Below are 18745 nucleotides of genomic sequence, written 5' to 3'. Positions count from 1 at the left end.
ACTTTTTTTTAAAAAAATAGGTGGCGCCAGAACCAATGGTGGGCTGAGTTCTACAAGGGGAACACTGAGGCTAAGGGGGAAGACGCTGACAGGCAACTCCACCTCATGAACGAGACACACAGGTTGTTAAGGAGACACACCGGAGCGGTTACTCGCCCTAGTGGACCAGCTTCCACTGTCTGCATGCGCTTTCCCTCAGAGCTCCATCCTCACAGGCCTTCTTCGCTCTTCCCTCACAAAGGAGGTGTGTTTTGTAACCCCTCCAAGTCGCACAGAACTGGGCAAGAAACTATATCCGAAGCCAGGGTTAACATTCTCCGACAGCTTTATTTATTCATTTTTTTCTTTTTGGCACAAACAGACCACATGGACATTCGACAGTACCCCCGTCCAACTGCAGATCCGGACAGTTCCATCCTTTCATTCCCCTCTCAGGGGGAGAGGTAAGCTGCCAGGCAAGTTGCAAAATTGTGCTATTAGCTCCAATCTGACAAAGCAGCATTCCCGTGTGAATTTCAAGCTCGTCCTGCAACATCTTTTCTCCCGTTTCCACCCCCCGCACAACTCCAGGCCAAGTTCTGAGTTTCAGTCAAACTCTGGCAAATTTTCATTATTATTATTTTGTATATATAAAAAAGACACAAGGGATGGAGAGCACGGGCGCATGTAGACTACATCAGACACGGGCAGAGGGTCATGGAAGAAGATGGGGGGCTCAAAAAAGCTAAGAAATAAAAGCCCCCACCCCCAGTCTAGCATATTGAAGCATAACCCAGCCATGTGCCTGGTGGGAGAGAGATGGGAGATGTTGTTCTTCTCTTTGCTAACGGGAAAGAAACCAGCTGCATGGATCTCCACCTTTTCCACAGAAGCCATGAGACCTAGATTAAGGCTGCAATCCTATGCACACTTACCTGGGAGCAATTCTAACGAGACTCAGTAGGTGGGTGATTACTTCTGAGTAGACCTGCACAGGATTGCACTGTACGTTTCCCAACATCTACGAATCAGTCACTGTGCCTTGGGCGATGGATGTTGAGCCAGAAAAAAACAGCTCACGGAATGATTTATAGCATAAGCCGCTGCCGTGCAGATATACAGACTCAGAATATTGCTGTACTGAGCTCATTCATACTGAGCTACAACTGGCAGGCCCCCGACAGAAATCCTTTCCCAGCTCTTTTTAGTGCAAGATCCTTTTTAGTGCAAGAGACCTAGCAAATGAATTTGGGACCGTTCGCATGCAGAAGGTAGACCAGGCACCCCCAAACTCAGCCCTTCAGCTGTGACTACAACTCCCATCATCCCTAGCTACCAGGACCAGTGGCCAGGGGTGATGGGAATTGTAGTCCCCAAATAGCTGGAGGGCCGAGTTTGGGGGAGCCTGGGGTGGACTCTACCACTGAGCTCCGGCCTGCATCACTGCTTTGCTCCGAGATTGCTGCAAACACTTGGGGGCCCATCACGGCGGGCCCTCATCCTGTCACTCCTCAGCCTCGCTTCCAAGGGTTACTTCTATGGCACAATGTAGGCACTGCCTCAAACAGTAACGGCAAGCTGAGCCTTTCCGGACTGGGGGCTGAATTGGAGAGAGTGCCATCTGAGCTGGCTTTGCCCTCCCGCCCTGCTCTCTCCCCACACGGCATCCTTCTTGCAGCCAGAAGAGTTCCTGGTGCCCGCCTGCCTCCCATTCCCATATGCTACACGTGGAAAACAGAGGTGGCTACAGAAAATGGCGAGCGGGCGCTTGGGTGTTCCTGGCACTACAGAACATGGGAACGGATGACTGGCTTGTGCTACGTTTGTGGTTGTCACAGAGTGGATGGCTGGCTGGCGGTACTATTTATCATGTGGCTGACACTAGAGGAGTCCAGCTACGGATTGGGGGCCACTAGGTGAGTGGCACGTACTAGGCCGAGTCGGGGCAAAAGGTGCCCCATGGCTTTTTTGAAAGGAAAATGGGAGTCTTCCTGGGGAGAGCCGCCTTCTCCCACCTCCTCCGCGAAGAACCAGGCCGGTGCGCCTCAGGCAGGGCGGGATCGCGAGCCGTTTTCACAGTTCAATGGTGTCGCTCGAGAGGCTGCGAGAATCCACCTGTTTGCTGAGGGCCAGGAAGCTCTTCCGGGCCTCGCGCTCCGAGTTTGGGGCGCTGCTGGAAGGGGCGGGGGGCAGTTCGTCTGGCAGCAGCTGAGCCTGGTTGGGCAGCTCCTCAGGGGGCAGGCTTTCTGGCGAGGACAGGCCGTGGCGCCAGGGGTTCCAGCTGAACTTGAGGGAGGCCCGGGAAAAGGAGGTGCGGGAGAAGCTGTCGAAGGAGGTGTCTGTCGGGGGTTCGCTGGCCAGGCCGCGGCTCTGAGTGGTGAGTTCGCCCATGGAACTGGCCCGGGCCAAGCTGTAGAGGCAGTCAGGATCGCTGCTGCGGCGCGGACGTGACAGCAGGGGCTGGGCGGTGTGGGAGAGCGTGGAGCAGTCGCCGCGCAGGGAAGAGCAGGAGTCCTGGCGGGCCAGACGCGAAGGGAAGTGGAGGCTGGAGCGAAGGAAGATGGAGTCGCGCACCAGGTGCTCGCGGAAAAGCGCCTCATCGATGCTGCGGCTCAGGTTGATGGGCGACGGGGGCCGGAACTCCAGCTCCGCCAGGGAGAGGACCGAATCCCGCTCAAAGCAGATGCTGGTGTAGGAGCGGCCCATGATGGCCGCGGCGGCGTTGGGGCACTTGGGGCTGTAGACGGGGCGTGCGGGTGACGGACTGGAGCCCTGGACGCCCGCTGCCCGCAGCTCATTGCTGTCCTTGAGTGCCCAGAGGCGCCCGCTGCCACCCCCGGGAGGGTTCCGGATCAGGTTCTTGCTGATGTCGTTGTTGGGGACCTTTTCCAGGATGCCTCCGGCCCAGTCGTAGCAGTTGTTGGGGTACTCGGGCACCTCGGCCTTGCGGTAAGCGCAGAAGTAGCGCAGGAGCTTGGCCCAGCAGGAGTGCTCGGCCGAGCCGTAGCGCCAGCAGAGGGCCTGCCAGGCGAGCGAGACGAGGACGAAGGACAGCACCAGCTCCACGATCCGGAACCAGAACTGCACGAACCACCAGCCCCAGCTGAAGAGGTCGACCTGGCCCAGGAGGCCCGAGAACCACAGCACCCCGTAGAACTGCAGCCCGCAGCACGGCAGGGCCAGCCCGCTGCTTGCCAGCAGCAGCCACGCCCCGCTCCAGACGCCCGGCTCCGGGGTGCCCTCGGCCGTCTCGGCCACGCTGCGCCGCAGCAGCCAGTAAACGAAGGCCGTGAAGGGCAGGAGGCAGATGCCAAGAGCGCAGGACAGGGTGTGCAGCCCCACTGGCACGGCCGGGTGCAACGGAGGGGAGAACACGTCGGCGGCCAGCAGGGCGGCGCTCTGCACGGACCCCAGCGCAGCCCAGAGCGGCAGGCTCTGCCACTTGGCCGGCAGGACTTCCAGGCGGGCCTGGCGGAAGAGGCGGAGGAGGAGCACGGCAAAAGTGGTGAGCAGCATGGGGAAGGGCGCCGTGTAGAGGACCCTCACCGCAGCGGCCGGGAGGCGGCCCCTTGCGCCGTACGGGTCGGCCAGGAAGAAGGTGGTGCGCAGCAGCCCGAAGACCAGCAGCAGGGCGCTGGCAGCCGCGACGTGCGGGAAGTGAGCCACCCGCAAGGCGAGGGAGCCCCCCAGGCAGGCCAGACTCAGCAGGCTCAGCAGCAGGAAGAGCACGCCAGAGCCGTAGACGTGCAGCGCCCAGGCAAAGCTCAGGGTGCGCTCGAGGTCCCCCCAGCGGATCAAGGTCTGGTTAGGCAGCAGCTGGCTGCAGGCGCTGCCAGGGCTAGGGCAAGGAGGGCTGGAGGCAGTGAGGACAGTGGGCAGGCTGGGCTGGGGGCGGGCCAGCTGGCGGTGCAGCACGACTCTCTGGGTGGTGACCCGGATCAGGCCACGGCGGGGGGTGTCCAGGAGGCGGGCAGACGTGGTGGTGGTGGTGCTGCTGCTCCGCTTGGCGGGACGGGTCCCAGCTGCGTCTGTAAATGATAATGAAGAAAAGCATGATGGGGTTCAGGGTCAGGAAGGAAGCCCCCGAAAAGACCATTTTTGCAGAAATATATGCAGTGGAAAACCTGCACTTTTGTTCCATTGTTAAATTATTATTATGACACGCATACATCCAGCTCTGTCCAGAACCGACATTTTCATCAAGGAGAGAGAAAAAGGAGCATCAAGTACGAGGTTCCCTCTTCCCAGTACGGTTGGAAGCATGTGAGCAAAGGATGCATTGTGAAATCTAAGAAGCCGGAGGGGAGGATCAAATCAGATTTCAAGTCTTGGAAAGGCTCTGATGCTGCGCATAGTTCTGCCTCTGTCTCTCTGCAGGACTAATAAAAGCAGATTATAGGATGTAAAAATAGCCAAAGATTGCAACTCTGCTTCATTGGCATGCTGTGCGCATAATGTGCGGAACCTGGCTGCCGATTTTGACGTAGTTCTTGGGTTTTTTTTAAAGCACAGATTACACAGGAGCACATACTGAGTCGGATGTCCGGTCCATCTAGTTCAATATTGTTTGCACTGACCGGCAGCAGCTCTCCAGGATTTTGGGCAGGAGTCTCTCCAAGCCCTGCTGGAGATGCCAGGATTATTCACTACTCTTGCTACTCCAGACCCCTTCCCAGGGACGCGGACTTATAAAAAATATTGGGGGGGCCCGGGAAAGCTCATGAATAATAAATAAGCTCATGAATATGCAAATAAAGTGGCACCGCCTCCTCGTGAGCGAATAGGGGAGAGCGTGCTGCGCCTATTAATCAGCTCCAAAGGAAATTGGGTGGAGCTTTTGCTCGGGAGGGAGGGCAGGAGGCATGCAGCCCGCCCCTCCCTGTGCATTTTGGGCTGGGGGAGGGGCGGCGATGGCGCTCTGCTGGAGGGGCGCCGGAGATTATTGGGGGGGCGGAGCCCCCCCAAACGAATTTTTGAGGGGGCTCGGGCCCCCTCAAGCCCCATGGAGTCGGCGCCTATGCCCCTTCCCTACTCAATGACACACACACACCCCGCCGGTTGCAATGCTATTAAATCCCACTTTGTGCCCCAGGAGCATTTAATTGATTGGTTTACTGTAGCAAAATGAGCAGTTCTCTCAAACAACACACAGTTTTGGACCGACTGGCCTTGCTATCCCCACTGACTGCTCTCCCCCAGGTCTCAGTCCGAGAGAGATATCTTTCCCGAAATGCTTTAACTACTAGACATGCCAGGGATTGCAAGCTTTGCCCTTCGGCATGCCCGGCATGCGCTCTGCTACTGAGTCATCTGTGCTGGAGGGGGAACAAGAGATGACTATTTATTCCTCTCCCAAACTGGAGGCGACGGCAGCCAAATTAAGGAGCAGCTTCCTCTGCCATCTGCTCCAGGGGGCCTTCCCGACAGCAGGTGGGCGGCCCCGGACCATTCATTACCCTCCTCCCGCCTCACCATCCTGCCACCTGGCAAGATTCAGCAGGGTGAGCGAGAGACGAGCAACGCTGGCATGCAGGAAGAAGGGCAACCATAACCGGCAATCATTTATGCTCACGGCCGACAGACACAGCTCTCCAAGCGCGGGTCCTTTTGTAGCCAAAATGACACACCGGCCACACACAACCGGGAGGTGTCAAGCCTAATTGGGGGGGACCCCGATGTTTGCAAATGCGCACAAAAAGGTACAGTGGTACCTCGGGTTACATACGCTTCAGCTTACAGACTCCGCTAACCCAGAAATAGTGCTTCAGGTTAAGAACTTTGCTTCAGGATAAGAACAGAAATCGGGCTCCAGCGGTGCGGCAGCAGCAGGAGGCCCCATTAGCTAAAGTGGTGCTTCAGGTTAAGAACAGTTTCAGGTTAAGAACGGACCTCTGGAACGAATGAAGTACTTAACCCGAGGTACCACTGTATTTAGGAGAAATAACCCTAAGCAGTGGTGATTGGTGGTAAACTCCAAAACCGGCCCAATGGGGACCGAACACACTCAGTGATTGAAAATGCTAACTGTTGGGAATGAGGAACTGAAAACTGGGATGGAGTACAGTCATGCCTCAGGTTATGTACGCTGCAGGTTGTGCGTTTACGGGTTGCATACCAAACCCAGAAGTACCGGAACGGGTTACTTCCGGGTTTCGGCGCTCATGCATGTGCAGAATGACATCACACGCATGCGCAGAAGTGCCAAATCGCATCACATGCGTGCACAGACGCAGCACTTCAGCTGCGGGTTGCGAACGTGCCTCCTGCACGGATCACGTTCACAACCCGAGGTATGACTGTATCCTAGAAAATAGCTCGGCCGGAGCTGGCATACCACACACTGCACCTCTCCCGATTGTAATAACTGGTAATTTTTCAGCCTGAAGATGAGCCCAGAGGAGGGGAGGGGAGGGGGTGATTAAGGAAGACTCAGTAGATTGTTCAGAACTGGTAAGGCAAGCTAAGAGGCCACCGCTGAGATAAGCCTGGAGGATATGCACTAGGGATCCAGGAATGACAGTGGAGGGACTTTGTTTTTCGAGCTACACGCGAGGAAAGTGAAGAAGCTTCAGGCCAGGCCACATGCAGAGAAGCCTATAGTTGTAAACAACTGACAAGCTATATGGGCTAAGTGGAGAAAGGCTCAGCAGCAGAGCATCCTCTCATCCTGCCAAACGCTCCCAGATTCAATCCCTGGCGTCCCCAGGAAGGGCTGAGAATATCCCCTGCCTGAAACCCAGTCGCCGTAGAAAATGCTGAGCTAGATGGAGCAAACGCTCTGACTCAGTAGGCAGCTTACTCCGTCCCTAAGGTGCATCTGTTTTACAGGGATTATGCTGAGCATGGTGGAAATTCTGAAACGAGAAGCACTAAAGAAAACTTTGTATGTAGGGAGCAAGCAAAAGGATCCAGAAATTGCAAATGCAACAGTTCCCCAATAATAATAATAATAATAATAATAATAATAATAATAATAATAATAATAATTTATTTGTACCCTGCCCATCTGGGCGGCTTCCAAAAAAGATCAAAAATACATTAAAATATCACACATTAAAAACTTCCCTGAACAGGGCTGCTTTCAGATGTCTTCTAAATGTCAGGTAGTTGTTTATCTCTTTGACATCTGATGGGAGGGCGTTCCACAGGGCGGGCGCCACTACCGAGAAGGCCCTCTGCCTGGTTCCTTGACCACTGGTCTTACTAGCGAGGGATGATGGGAGTTGTAGTCCAAAAACAGCTGGAGGCCCAAGGTTGGGGAACACTGGTCTAAACCACTGAGCCTCTTGGGCTTGCCAATCGGAAGGTCGGTGGTTCGAATCCCCGCGATGGGGTGAGCTCCCATTGCTCTGTTCCAGCTCTTGCCAACCTTTTGAAAGCACGCCAGTGCAAGTAGATAAATAGGTACCACTGCGGCAGGAAGGTAAACGGAATTTCTGTGCGCTCTGGTTCTCGTCACGGTGTCCCATTGCGCCAGAAGCGGTTTAGTCCTGCTGGCCGCATGACCCAGAAAGCTGTCTGTAGACAACCACCGGCTCCCTTGGCCTGAAAGCGAGATGAGCGCCGCAACCCCAGAGTTGCCTTTGACTGGACTTAACCGTCCACAGGTCCTTTACCTCCCCCCCCCATCAGTATTGTCTACACTGACTGGCAGTGGCTACCCAGACTTTCTCCCAGCTTTGCTGGGGATCAAACCTGGGGCCAAGTTATGGTCCTGCCCTAGGAGAAAGTGGCAACTTTGGACTCGCACGATCCTCTCTGATAACGTGTTGTGGGCTCAGGGATCCGAGGCCTAGCGGAGGGAACGAAATAGCTCAGGGGCAAGAGGTCCTCTCTGAACCGGCACCCATCCTGCCTCGTCTTCACAGAGATATGCCCTGGGAAGGAGCAGCTAGCGAGGAGGACAGCCAAGCTTGCGTAGTTAGCACTAATCGGGTCCGGAGATTATCCTGATTAGAAATGGCACCGAGCTCAGATATAACCAGCACCCCCCGCTGCCTATGGAACAATCCATTTAGGGCAGAACTAGGTCCCTCACACGGCAGCCTTGCTTCTTCCCGGTCCACTCAAATCCTTCCTGGGCATCTGGGGAAGAATTCCAAATAGAGGCTCTAAACGGGTATCAGCCTTTGTCCCTGGGTATGGAGGGGATTCCAAGCACCATATTTTTCGCTCTATAAGACGCACCAGACCACAAGACGCACCTAGTTTTTGGAAGAGGAAAACAAGGAAAAAAATATCCTGGATCGCTGTGCAGTGAAAGCAGCGATCCCTCTTGCTGTTCTGGCTTCTGGGGTAGCTGCGCAGCCTGCATTTGCTCCATAAGACGCACACACATCTCCCCTTACTTTTTAGGAGGGGAAAAGTGAGTCTTAAAGAGCAAAAAATATGGTATCTGCCCAGAACGGGCGAGGGGGGAGCTTGTGTGCCTTGCTACTCTGCCCCTGAACTGACCACACAGCTGTATGTCTGGATGGGTTCCAGCACCCTGCACCCCTAAGCACCCTGTACTTTTTGAACGCAGTCAAAGGTTCTCTTCCAAGCACCTTCATTCTGGTGGGACTGGTGACCATGAACACGAACCCACATCTATCTAAGTATGGTGCTGAAAGGTCACGTGGGCCAATTTTACTGCCCAAAGTGAAGACCATTTCCATTCTACAGGGGAGAGACTGCTGGAAATAATTGAGATATATATAATAATTGTCTCGCGCCCCCTGCCTCCCCACCCAGGCTGGGACCCTTAATAAGGTGGAGCTGCTGGTTAAGTATTTGCTTTTGTCCTTACACGCCACTGCGTACCATTATCAGAAGACAAATCTGTAAAGCAAATTGTCTGGGATGACTCGAGCGAGCAAGCCAAGTTACACAGGGTAAGCAGGGTTGTGGGTTTGATTGCCACCGTTTTGCAGAGCTCGTGAAAGGCTGCGGAAGGGGGCACCGGCTGCAGAATCTCCCCCCCCCCCTTTTAAAAAAGTTTTTGGCTGCAAATATATTGCTGGGAGTGTGTTTGGGCAGTGCCAGGTGAAAGCTCAAATAAATGCCAGAGAATTTGCTGAATGGGCAGAAAGCAGAACATAGAATGGAGAAGGAATGCAGCTTCAGACATTCAAAGCTACCTTATACTGAGATAGGCCTACTTGGGCCAGCACTGTCCACTTTGAGGATGAGGAACCTGTGGACCTCCAGGTTTTGCTGAACTACACATCCCTGACCATTAACTGTGCCAGCTGGGTTGTGTTTAGAGCTGGACAGCCACCTTAGCCTAAACCCAAAGCCTTGAGTCTTAAGGCTGCTCGGCCACCCAGACACTCGTTGAGTGCCCGGTATAACTCACTGTCCCTCCCCCCCGCCCACAGTCTAGGAGAAGCAGAATGAATTATGCAACGCAATAATAAATTTAATGCTAGTCAATTCAGCATATTTGCAACAGTGGCAGATTTAAAATCTGCCCTGAAACGAAAGCCCAGCAGTAAGGCAATCCTCCTCCTTCAATAACACATCCAATCTATTATTGCAATGTATTATGTATGGAGCACCGGCAAGGTGCACAGCACTTTGCGGAGCGAGATAAGCAAAAGAGAGAGGGCAGGGCAGGTCTTTATGCCAACAAGTTTACACTGAGACGGTGCAATCCTATGCATGTCTGCTTAAAGCAAATCTCACCGAGATCAACAGAGCATACTCCCAAGTAATTTTGCAGCCTAAGTGTGGCATCCGAGCCATACTCAGATTGGACCTGTTGAAATCAGTTAACCACAACTAACTTGTGGGTTCTGTTCCGAGTGTGACTTTGTCAGCTACAAACCCCAAAAGTGGAGGGAGATTATGAAGGGAGAGGGAGAAAGGAAGGGAAGAACAAAAGGGCTAGGGGGACAAATAGGTGAGTAAATGAAGTTATATGTAAAGGTAAAAGGGACCCCTGACCATTAGGTCCAGTCGCGGATGACTCTGGGGTTGCGGCGTTCATCTTGCTTTATTGGCCGAGGGAGCCGGCGTACAGCTTCCAGGTCATGTGGCAAGCATTACTAAGCCGCTTCTGGCGAACCAGAGCAGTGCAGGGAAACGCTGTTTACCTTCCTGCTGGAGCGGTACCTATTTATCTACTTGCATTTTGACGTGCTTTTGAACTGCTAGGTTGGCAGGAGCTGGGACCGAGCAACGGGAGCTCACCCCGTCACGGGGATTCGAACCGCCGACCTTCTGATCGGCAAGTCCTAGGCTCTGTGGTTTAACCCACAGCGCCACCCGCGTCCCCCCAAAGTTATATGTACTTAGGGCCAAACTGTGTATTATGCTGTTCATGCTTTTTTCTTTTTAAGAAAAGCAAATAGCAGCTGCAGGAGGGATATTCTGAAGGATTCCAGGGACACCCGGGCATCTCCATACCTGAATTCAGAGCCACGGGATATGTCGATCGTGGAGGGATGATTTGCGGAGCCCTATTAGCAAACTCCATGTTCAGAAGCAGCGTAACTCAAAAACAAAAGCCTTGCCAGGGAATCATAGTGCCTTCAAGCCCTGTTTGTGGCTTCTTGTTGGACCACGTTGGCTGGGACTGATGAGAGTTGGAGTCCATATATGGAGTCTACCGCCTTGGCTCCGCAGGCATAGCCCACTGGATCGCGGCCTAGATGGTCTGATCTAACAGGCCTCTTCTCACGGTCTTAGTAAACATCCTCGCTGCCCTGTTCTCACTCACCTGGGTGCTTGGTTTCTGGGCTGGTCCTCACCACAGAGGTGTCCTGTCCAGGAGTAGAGGACCCAACGTACGTGACAGGGACCTTGGGCATTACAGCTCCCCGGACTCGTTGGGGGTTAATATCAATCGCACCCAAAATCCCTGGGGAGAAAAAGAGAGGAATAGGCTTTGGATGGATTCAGCAACTACACAGGTAGCTCTAGCTCAGGCGAAAGGGAAACCCCACCATGTCAAACTGCTGCCTTGTTTTCTCCCAGAAGTATTGCTTTTATTATTACTGTATACCTGAAGGAGCATCTCCACCCCCATCGTTCTGCCCAGACACTGAGGTCCAGCGCCGAGGGCCTTCTGCCGGTTCCCTCATTGCGAGAAGTGAGGTTACAGGGAACCAGACAGAGGGCCTTCTTGGTAGTGGCACCCGCTCTGTGGAATGCCCTCCCTTCAGATGTGAAGGAAATAAGCAGCTATCTTATCTTCACAAGACATCTGAAGGCAGCCCTGTTTAGGGAAGTTTTTAATATTTAATGCTGTATTGTTTTAACACTCGGTTGGGAGCCACCCAGAATGGCTGGGGAAACTCAGCCAGATGGGTGGGGTATAAATAATAAATTTTTTATTATTATTATTATTATTATTATTATTATTATTATTATTATTATTATTATTATTATTATTTTCATATCCTGCCATTCCTCTCAAAGGAGCTCAGGGCAGCAAACGCAAAATAGTCAAAACCATTTGATTAAAAAAATGTTTAAAGTCTAAAAACAATCACACGCCCTCATAGTTAATAATTTCAAGGTTGTCATCTAATGTCTGGGTAACCTTTAAAAATTAAATCCCTCCTCGATGTTAATAATGTTCCCTTTGTAGCTAAAGAGATTATGAGGTGAGGAAAGTTATCCAACCCGAAGAGGACTGATTCCAATAGGAGTTTCAGGTAGCAGAAGAACCAGGAGACACCTTACTGAGTAGCTAAGGGTTCTTAGCCATACTCAAGAGTAGACCCATTGAAATTGATGGGCATGGCTAAGTTGGGTCCATTAATTCCAGTGGGTCTGCTCTGAGTACAGCATTGCTGGTTACAACCGTTTTGTTACTTTTCTGCTTGCGGTGAGCATCCGAAGTGGCTTACAATAGCAATATTTTTTAATTTATGCTAGCTATTTAACAACAAAATATATAGACCACTTAGTAAAGTACCGTATTTTTCGCTCTATAAGACACACCAGACCACAAGACGCACCTAGTTTTTGGAGGAGGAAAACAAGAAAAAAAATATTCTGAATCTCAGAAGCCAGAACAGCAAAAGGGATCGCTGTGCAGTGAAAGCAGCAATCCCTCTTGCTGTTCTGGCTTCTGAGATAGCTGAGCAGCCTGCATTCGCTCCATAAAACGCACACACATTTCCCTTTACTTTTTAGGAGGGAAAAAGTAAGTCTTATAGAGCAAAAAATATGGTAAATAAACCTCTCAATGGTTCACGTAACGATATATACCCAGTGCTCAAATAAAAATCATATTAAACTATGTTAGGCTACTTTCAGCCACTGTTGCTGCTTCACAAAACACCCTAGAGCGTTAAACCCCATCCCAACCGTAGCAAAGCTGCAATATCCCAGCCACCTCCTCCCTGTCGCTGCCAGCCTCTTTGCTACTTCATATATCCTCCCTCACAACTAAATGTCTTCCCCCATCGCTGCACTAATAAAACAATTCACTCGATTCCACCCCTAATATGCCAGCCACTGTACAGAGCCTAGCTTACTTCTGCCACGTTACATCCCAGCCCCCACTGCAGTTATCATAGGCATAACCCTCCCCAGTATGATCATTCCTTTTCACTCTCATGGGGACACCCTAAAGCAAGTGGCAAACGATAGCAAGTTTCAGGAAAAACCCGGATGTATGGCAACAAATGGGAAAAGCTGCAAAACAGCTCCAAAAACTTAAAATCACTGTTGTTGTTTTTTGGTGGGGAAGGTTTCTCTCAAAAAGCTCAACAATTGGATTTATTCCAAAAGCAAAACAACAACAAAAACCCTCAACAACTTTGCATATGTCAAGAAGTTAACTTTTTGAAATATGGCAACCCTACCTTTAAGCAGTCATCGCTTCCCCCAAAGAATTCTGGGAACTGTAGTCAGTTTAGGCCGCCTATTCTCCTCTCAGAGCTACAATTCCCAGCATTCCCTGGGAAGAGGGACTGACTGCTAAACCGCTCTGCAATTGCAACTACGGGTCTCCTAACAACTCTCAGCGCCCTGAATAGACTACAGGTCCCAGAATTCTTTGGGACTGTTTAAAGTGGTACCATACTGCTCTAAGCATATGTTGTGAATGTAGCCTTAAGAGAGAGCAAATGGGTCTATTTACCAATGGTTCCCAATTAGCTACGAACTAGGGAATCCCCGTTTTTCAAAAGCCAAGCCATGGACCCCCTACTTTTGAAAATTTTGATATCGCTATGTTAATCTTTGCTATGTGAATGGTGTGATGAACCCCCTGGCTGTGTTACACGGACCCCACCCCCCACAGACCACCAATTGAGTATCCGCTTGGCTATTAGTTTGACCAGAATTGGGGGCAGGGAGGGGCGTTTATTGCTAGTAAGACCGTAACCCAAAGTAGAAACAACCTAAAACCTACCTGGGGTCGCTGACCCGCCAAGAGAATGAGTCTTTTCCGTTCCGGCCACTTCCCAAAGTCCTGGCTGCTGCGTTGTGTGGACAATCAGGCTCCAATGGGTGCTTCCTTGGTGTGTAACTGGTCCCTGGGGGGTCCCTGCCATGTCCCCTGCCGGTGAAGAGGTGGAAGGGCTCGGGAAGACCTCTGAGGCTGGCTGAGGGGCGCTTGTGGAGACCAGGGTCCCATCCAGTGGGATGGCTGTACCAGCCCGGGAGACAGAAGCAACAACCACAGTGTCCCTCCCTGGCCCAAGCGGCCTCTGGGTGTATCCAGCCGCCTGTGTGGGTCTAAAAGGAGTGGTGGAGAGCTCCTCCCGTCCCTGTGCGCCCCCGTAAGTCTGTGTGCTCCTGTAGGAAGCCATATATTTGACGGTGGTCTGGTTTGGGCCCACCAGCTCCTGCTGCGGACCCCCGCTTCCCAGCTGCCCCGTGGCGCTATCGCCCCTTAGGCCGGTGCGTTCGGTCGCCATCCACTTTACGTGGGACCCGTCAGCAGGTAACGTCAGCAAGGGGATGGTGGAAACAGTAGGCTTGGGGCCTAGTGTGGTTGCCATGGAGATATCTTTGAGCACCGCCTGGTGGCGGCTGTGTGTGGTCTCATCCTGGGAGGCAGGTAAATCCGAGGCCTCGACCCCGGATGAGGTTGGCAGGGAGGCCATCCCAGGAGTGGCCACGCTTGCAGCACCAGGGACTGAGAGAGAAGTCCCATTATTTCCCTGCTCTGGGCTTATTTCCACAGGTGCATGGCCAGTGGTTGCCTCAGGCTCTGATTGAACGCTAGAAAGCCCCACTGTTGACAGAGTGAAGCCCCCCGTCTGAGGAAGACCCTGCACGGTGAGGTGGGGAGCCGAGCTTACTTCAGAAGCCCTAGCAGGTGTCCCCAAGCCAGAACGGGTCACCGGAGGGAGGTCAAAGGGCACCCGGGGTATTGGAGTCCCGGGATGGCTTGTGGGATTCGCCCCGTCCCAAATCTCACTGCCTGGCTCCCCATCGCCACTGGAGATCTCGTGGGCAAAGGGATCTGAACGGGTTGGAGTTATGCTTGGGAGATGCTCTTGGGAAGGTCCATTCAGCGGAGGCAGCCGTGGGGCAGAGCTCAAGGGAGGGTCCCAGGTGGGGTTGTTTGGGGTGGGGAGGCGGGATGCCTGTTGCACGGCCGGCAGCAGCAGGCTCCAGGCCAGGAAGAGTCCCACGGAGGCCATCGCTGCGACGTGAGGGGGCCCGCATCCAGCGTCGTCACAGCTTCTCAGGCTTCACCCTGCGGGACAGCGACACGGGTGAGGAAGGCAGCTGGCTGTCGCAAGCGGGGAACGGGAGCAAAAAAACGACAGCAAGGGAAGCAAGCGGGTGAGTTTGGTGACAAACGGCTGCGATGGGTAAAGCAGGGTTAAGCCAGGAGACTGCCTCCACGAGAAACAAAAGCAGCAACATGAGCGGAACGCCAAGCTGGGTGGACGGAGAGCTGCAGGCAAACATAAGTGAGCAGCTGTGCATGGCACATGGATGCAAACATGAAGCTGAAGTCACATGTATAGGCAACTTGTCTCTCCCTTCTCCGGCATACAGCTGCAGTGTTTTATCGCCTCCTCCCCTCCCACTGCTGGGTTTGGAGGGACCCCAGATGGCAGCAGCCAACCCCCCCTTCCCAACTCTGGGCTTTGCCACTGCATCTTGAGCCAGAGGAGGCATGCCAATTCAGCTGCCCCATCTGAAAAGACAATAATGGTGGTATCATTCTGGGGGTTCTGGTGGGGTTCTAAGGCAAGGGCCACACAGGGTGGCTCTTATGCCCTTATAGGATTACGGCCATCTTCTATCTCTCTTGTTGCCATTTGGGCACAATAGCAAAACCTCAGGGAGTGAGAGGGCTTATGTAAGCAGCTGCCTGGTCCATGCAACCCAATACTGCGCACCCCAGCAGGCAGCAGCTCCCCAGGGCTACAGAGGCCTTTCCTGCTCTCGTTAAGATCCTTTAACTGGAAATGTCAGGAACTGAACCTGGGACCATCTGCAAGGCATACATCTCGGAAAATGCAGATGATCAGCTGGCCTACAAAAAGCAAACCACATCCCAGGAGCTGTGTGACTCAATACCTAAGCCCTGCAGAGCACCTACTCCCTGCAGCTCATGCAAGTTCACCTTGGGCGCCTGGCTCCTGGTCTATTGCAGCTTGAAGATGGGGATGCTCAGACCAAGCTAGCAGATCCCTGCACCCCTGATTGGAGCCAGGAATCCTGCAGCACTTTAACCCTTTCCAGGCCTGGCAGCAAAGAGCTGCATGATTTGGAATGCCTTGCATTCATGTCCCACCTGAGGCAACCCAAACCACCACACCTTGGTAAAAGGCACTTGACTATCCCCAAACAGTTTTTCACCACACTGCAGCACCCTATCTACTAGCTATCACAAGCCATTGATATATAACAGAGGCAGCATGGCCCAATGGGCAGAGAAAGGAACCTGACTTCCAAATTCCCACTTTTAAATCAAAGGCTCACTGTGCATACCCTGAGCAAGTTTCTGCCTCTCTGCCTCAGTTACTCCGCGCTGTAAAATGGGAGTAATAAATGCCCACCGCATTGATTTGCTGCAAGGCAAGTGCTATAACCACGATGCTGATAAAAACACCAGGCTGCACATCTCCCAACAATTCACCCGCTTCCCTGTCAGATGCTGCCATCCCATTAACATCCTACCAAGCAGCGGAGGGATCCAGCCTCTCAGAATAGGCATTTTCCCCCTCCCCATGAGCTCAAGAACGCAGGAATGCTGCACAAGGGAACACAAGACACACACCTCAGCCTGGGGTTCTTCATGCAAATCTGCCCCCAGTCTGGGTGCTGTTGGGGAAGGGCCCAGGCTCAGTGGTGGAGCATTTGCTTTGCATGCCAAAGTTTCCAGCTTTAATCCTCGGCATCTCCAGGTAAAGGCTGCAAAGGGGTGCCTGCAAAGTGGCTGCCAGCCAGTGTGGACAATACTGAGCTAGATGCAACACCGGATCCAGAATTGGCCTCCACAGTCACTTGTTAAAACTGTGTTTATAGAAGGCAATCTTACTCGGCTACGAGTGATCGCCAAAGAAGAAGATTCAACACCGGTCTGATTCAGTATAAGGCAGCTTCCCAGGTCCCATTGCCGAGATCCTCAATGGCCACTGATTCTTCTGGCAGGGCAGTTACACTTACCATAAGCCTGGAGGCGGGTGCGTGGTCTTTGCAAAAGGTACGGGGGGGGGCAAAGCACCGGGCAGTGCAAAGGCTTCTTGCTCACACAGCATCCAAGCCGGGGAGTTGCCAGGCTGTCTCGGCGTCCAAGGTCAGTAATGCGCAGGGTGTGCCAGGCGTCCAAACTTAATGATCCTCCATGAAACGCCTTGCCAGGTGCCAGGAAGAGTGCCCTCCCGGGTGTCTGTGGGTGTCTATTGAGGACGAGGTCTCTCTCCCTCCAACCCCCCCCCCGCCCCGCCTTCCACCAAGCCTGGATGGAAATGCACAAAACACAACACGCAGAGAGAGAGAGACACGGACATTCGTGCACAAACGCGCGCAGGTTTCTCACCTCGGGCTCCTCCTGGCGCCGCTGCCCCGCGCTGCCCCGCATCGCTTGGGCAGGAGCCGAGGGTGGGGTGTCCTAGATGCGCCCAAAGCTCCTCCTCCTCCTTTCTCCTCTGCTCAGGTGGCCCCCGCGGCCAGCTCCGCTCTTGCCGGCATCGTCGCGGGGAGCAGCCAAACCACCCTGCAAAAAAAGCCCAGCAAGCAACAAGGCGCGCTCCAGCAGCGTCCCCGCGCGGGGAGCAGCAGAGCCTCTTCCCTCCCCTTACCCCGCAAGCCCCAAATAGCATCGAGCTCGGCCAGCATGCATTAGGAAGGGGGCGCAGCAGCAGGAGGAGGAACCGCCGCTGCCCCGTCCTTCGCCCTCCCTCCCCGCTCCTTGTGGCAGGATTCGCACTCGGTGCCAAGGGATCCGTGCACCCGGCATGGAGAAGGCCGGCGGGTTGGCTCGTGTCCCGACCTGCTTGCCTGCTTCTTCCACTTTGCCCAGCGCCAAAGGTGCTGCAGGCGGTGAGCAGGGCGCCCCACAAAAGGCCAAGGTGCTGCGGCGCACAGTCACGTGCAGCGGCAGCAGCAAACCCGGGACGCAGCCAGCGCAGCTTCTGCCGGCCCGGGCAAGCGATGTTCAGCTAATGGGGCTCAAGGATTGCGGAGCGGGAGCAGGGAGAGAGAGGCCCGCTCCGCCCCCCTCTCCCCCACCCACCAAACTCTTCCCGCCCCACTGCGCCTTTGCCCCCCACCACGTGGTTGCGCCCTCCTTGCAGACCCCCGCCGTGATGATCCGTGATGTTAGTTCCTAAAATGTGATAGGTTCTTAGGAGGATCACCTCCCTCCCAGGTGAGTCATTCTGCACTCTGCACATGCACTGGCGCACTGCTCCGCGTTTCCTTTCCCGGAGGATCTGGCTCCAACGAAGCCCCGGAAAGTCTGCCGGCCAGAATAGGCTGACAGGGAGGTCTGTGCAAAGGAAACCTGTGGCAGAGGAGGAGAGGAGTTTTGTATATGGGACAAGAAGACTAATTTATTACAGTGGTACCTCGGGTTACAGACGCTTCAGGTTACAGACTCCACTAACCCAGAAATATTACCTCGTGTTAAGAACTTTGCTTCAGGATGAGAACAGAAATCGTGCTCCGGCGGTGCGGCGGCGGCAGGAGGCCCCATCAGCTAAAGTGGTGCTTCAGGTTAAGAACAGTTTCAGGTTAAGAACGGACCTCCAGAACGAATTATTAAGAACGAGTTCTTAACCTGAGGTTATAATAAAATTATAATAAAAACACTATAGATAAGCATTGCGCCTCAGGGAACTTTCCTGTTAAGGGTTCAACGAGTGTTTGTGTGTTGCAAACTGCCCTGTGATCCTCGGATGAAGGGTTGTATTATATAAATTTAATAAATAGAATAAATAAGTAAATAAACAACAGAAAGGGCCCCTTTTTGGAAGCCCGGTTCCAGGTGGCTACATGGGCAAGGTCACTTTGAACATGCTCCGAAGTCCTCATCCCCACATTTTGACAATGCTTTGTCAGGTCAAGACAGCCAAAGCCCCATCAGCAGTGAGCCAGATGCCCTCAAGAAGCTCACATGCTCATTTCCTCCCCAAGTGGTGCGTTAATCAAGACACATCAACTCCTGCAGCCAAGCTGGTGCCAAACATATTGCTCTGCTTTCCTTTGGGCCACATCAGTGAGGCCAAGGGTGGGGTGGGTAGCCCAGGACGACCATACACACTGCTGCTAATGTAGTAAAAACAATGTGGGAGGCTGGATTCTCCAGTGGTTTGACCGCATTTAGTCAGGTATACTCTCTCTAAACATGGAAGTT

At 53.4% G+C, this 18745-nt stretch overlaps 1 protein-coding gene across 5 annotated transcripts; it reads right to left on the bottom strand.

The window, feature by feature from the left end:
* Positions 1 to 307: 307 nt before the first annotated feature.
* On the bottom strand, positions 308 to 17603 carry PRRT3 (proline rich transmembrane protein 3). 5 transcript variants are annotated; one of them, XM_081901435.1, is made up of 5 exons: positions 17318 to 17603; positions 16928 to 17104; positions 13331 to 14626; positions 10682 to 10822; positions 308 to 4007 (listed from the first exon to the last, which is right to left on the bottom strand). In XM_081901435.1, the coding sequence occupies exons 3-5, from the start codon at positions 14568 to 14570 to the stop codon at positions 2053 to 2055; spliced, it is 3336 nt and encodes a 1111-aa protein (XP_081757561.1). In that variant the 5' UTR covers positions 14571 to 14626; positions 16928 to 17104; positions 17318 to 17603; the 3' UTR covers positions 308 to 2052. The 5 variants fall into 5 exon arrangements, with proteins under 5 accessions (XP_081757561.1, XP_081757559.1, XP_081757560.1 ...); XM_081901433.1 differs by having other exon boundaries at positions 17381 to 17603; XM_081901434.1 differs by having other exon boundaries at positions 13331 to 14662; positions 16928 to 17603.
* Positions 17604 to 18745: the final 1142 nt, after the last annotated feature.

The sequence above is a fragment of the Podarcis melisellensis genome (genome assembly GCF_964234715.1).
Source record: "Podarcis melisellensis genome assembly, chromosome: 2".
NCBI lineage: Eukaryota > Metazoa > Chordata > Lepidosauria > Squamata > Lacertidae > Podarcis > Podarcis melisellensis.
Note: the sequence above shows the minus strand (reverse complement) of the source record. Positions and strands in the feature narration are given on the sequence as shown.

Coding starts and splice junctions, on each gene's coding strand:
- PRRT3 (XM_081901434.1), bottom strand. CDS start 14,570: ATGGCCTCCGTGGGACTCTTCCTGGCCTGGAGCCTGCTGCTGCCGGCC. Junction 10,823..13,330: donor TGGCGGGTCAGCGACCCCAG/GTAGGTTTTAGG, acceptor TTTTCTCCCCAG/GGATTTTGGGTGCGATTGAT. Junction 4,008..10,681: donor CCCAGAAACCAAGCACCCAG/GTGAGTGAGAAC, acceptor TATCATTTACAG/ACGCAGCTGGGACCCGTCCC.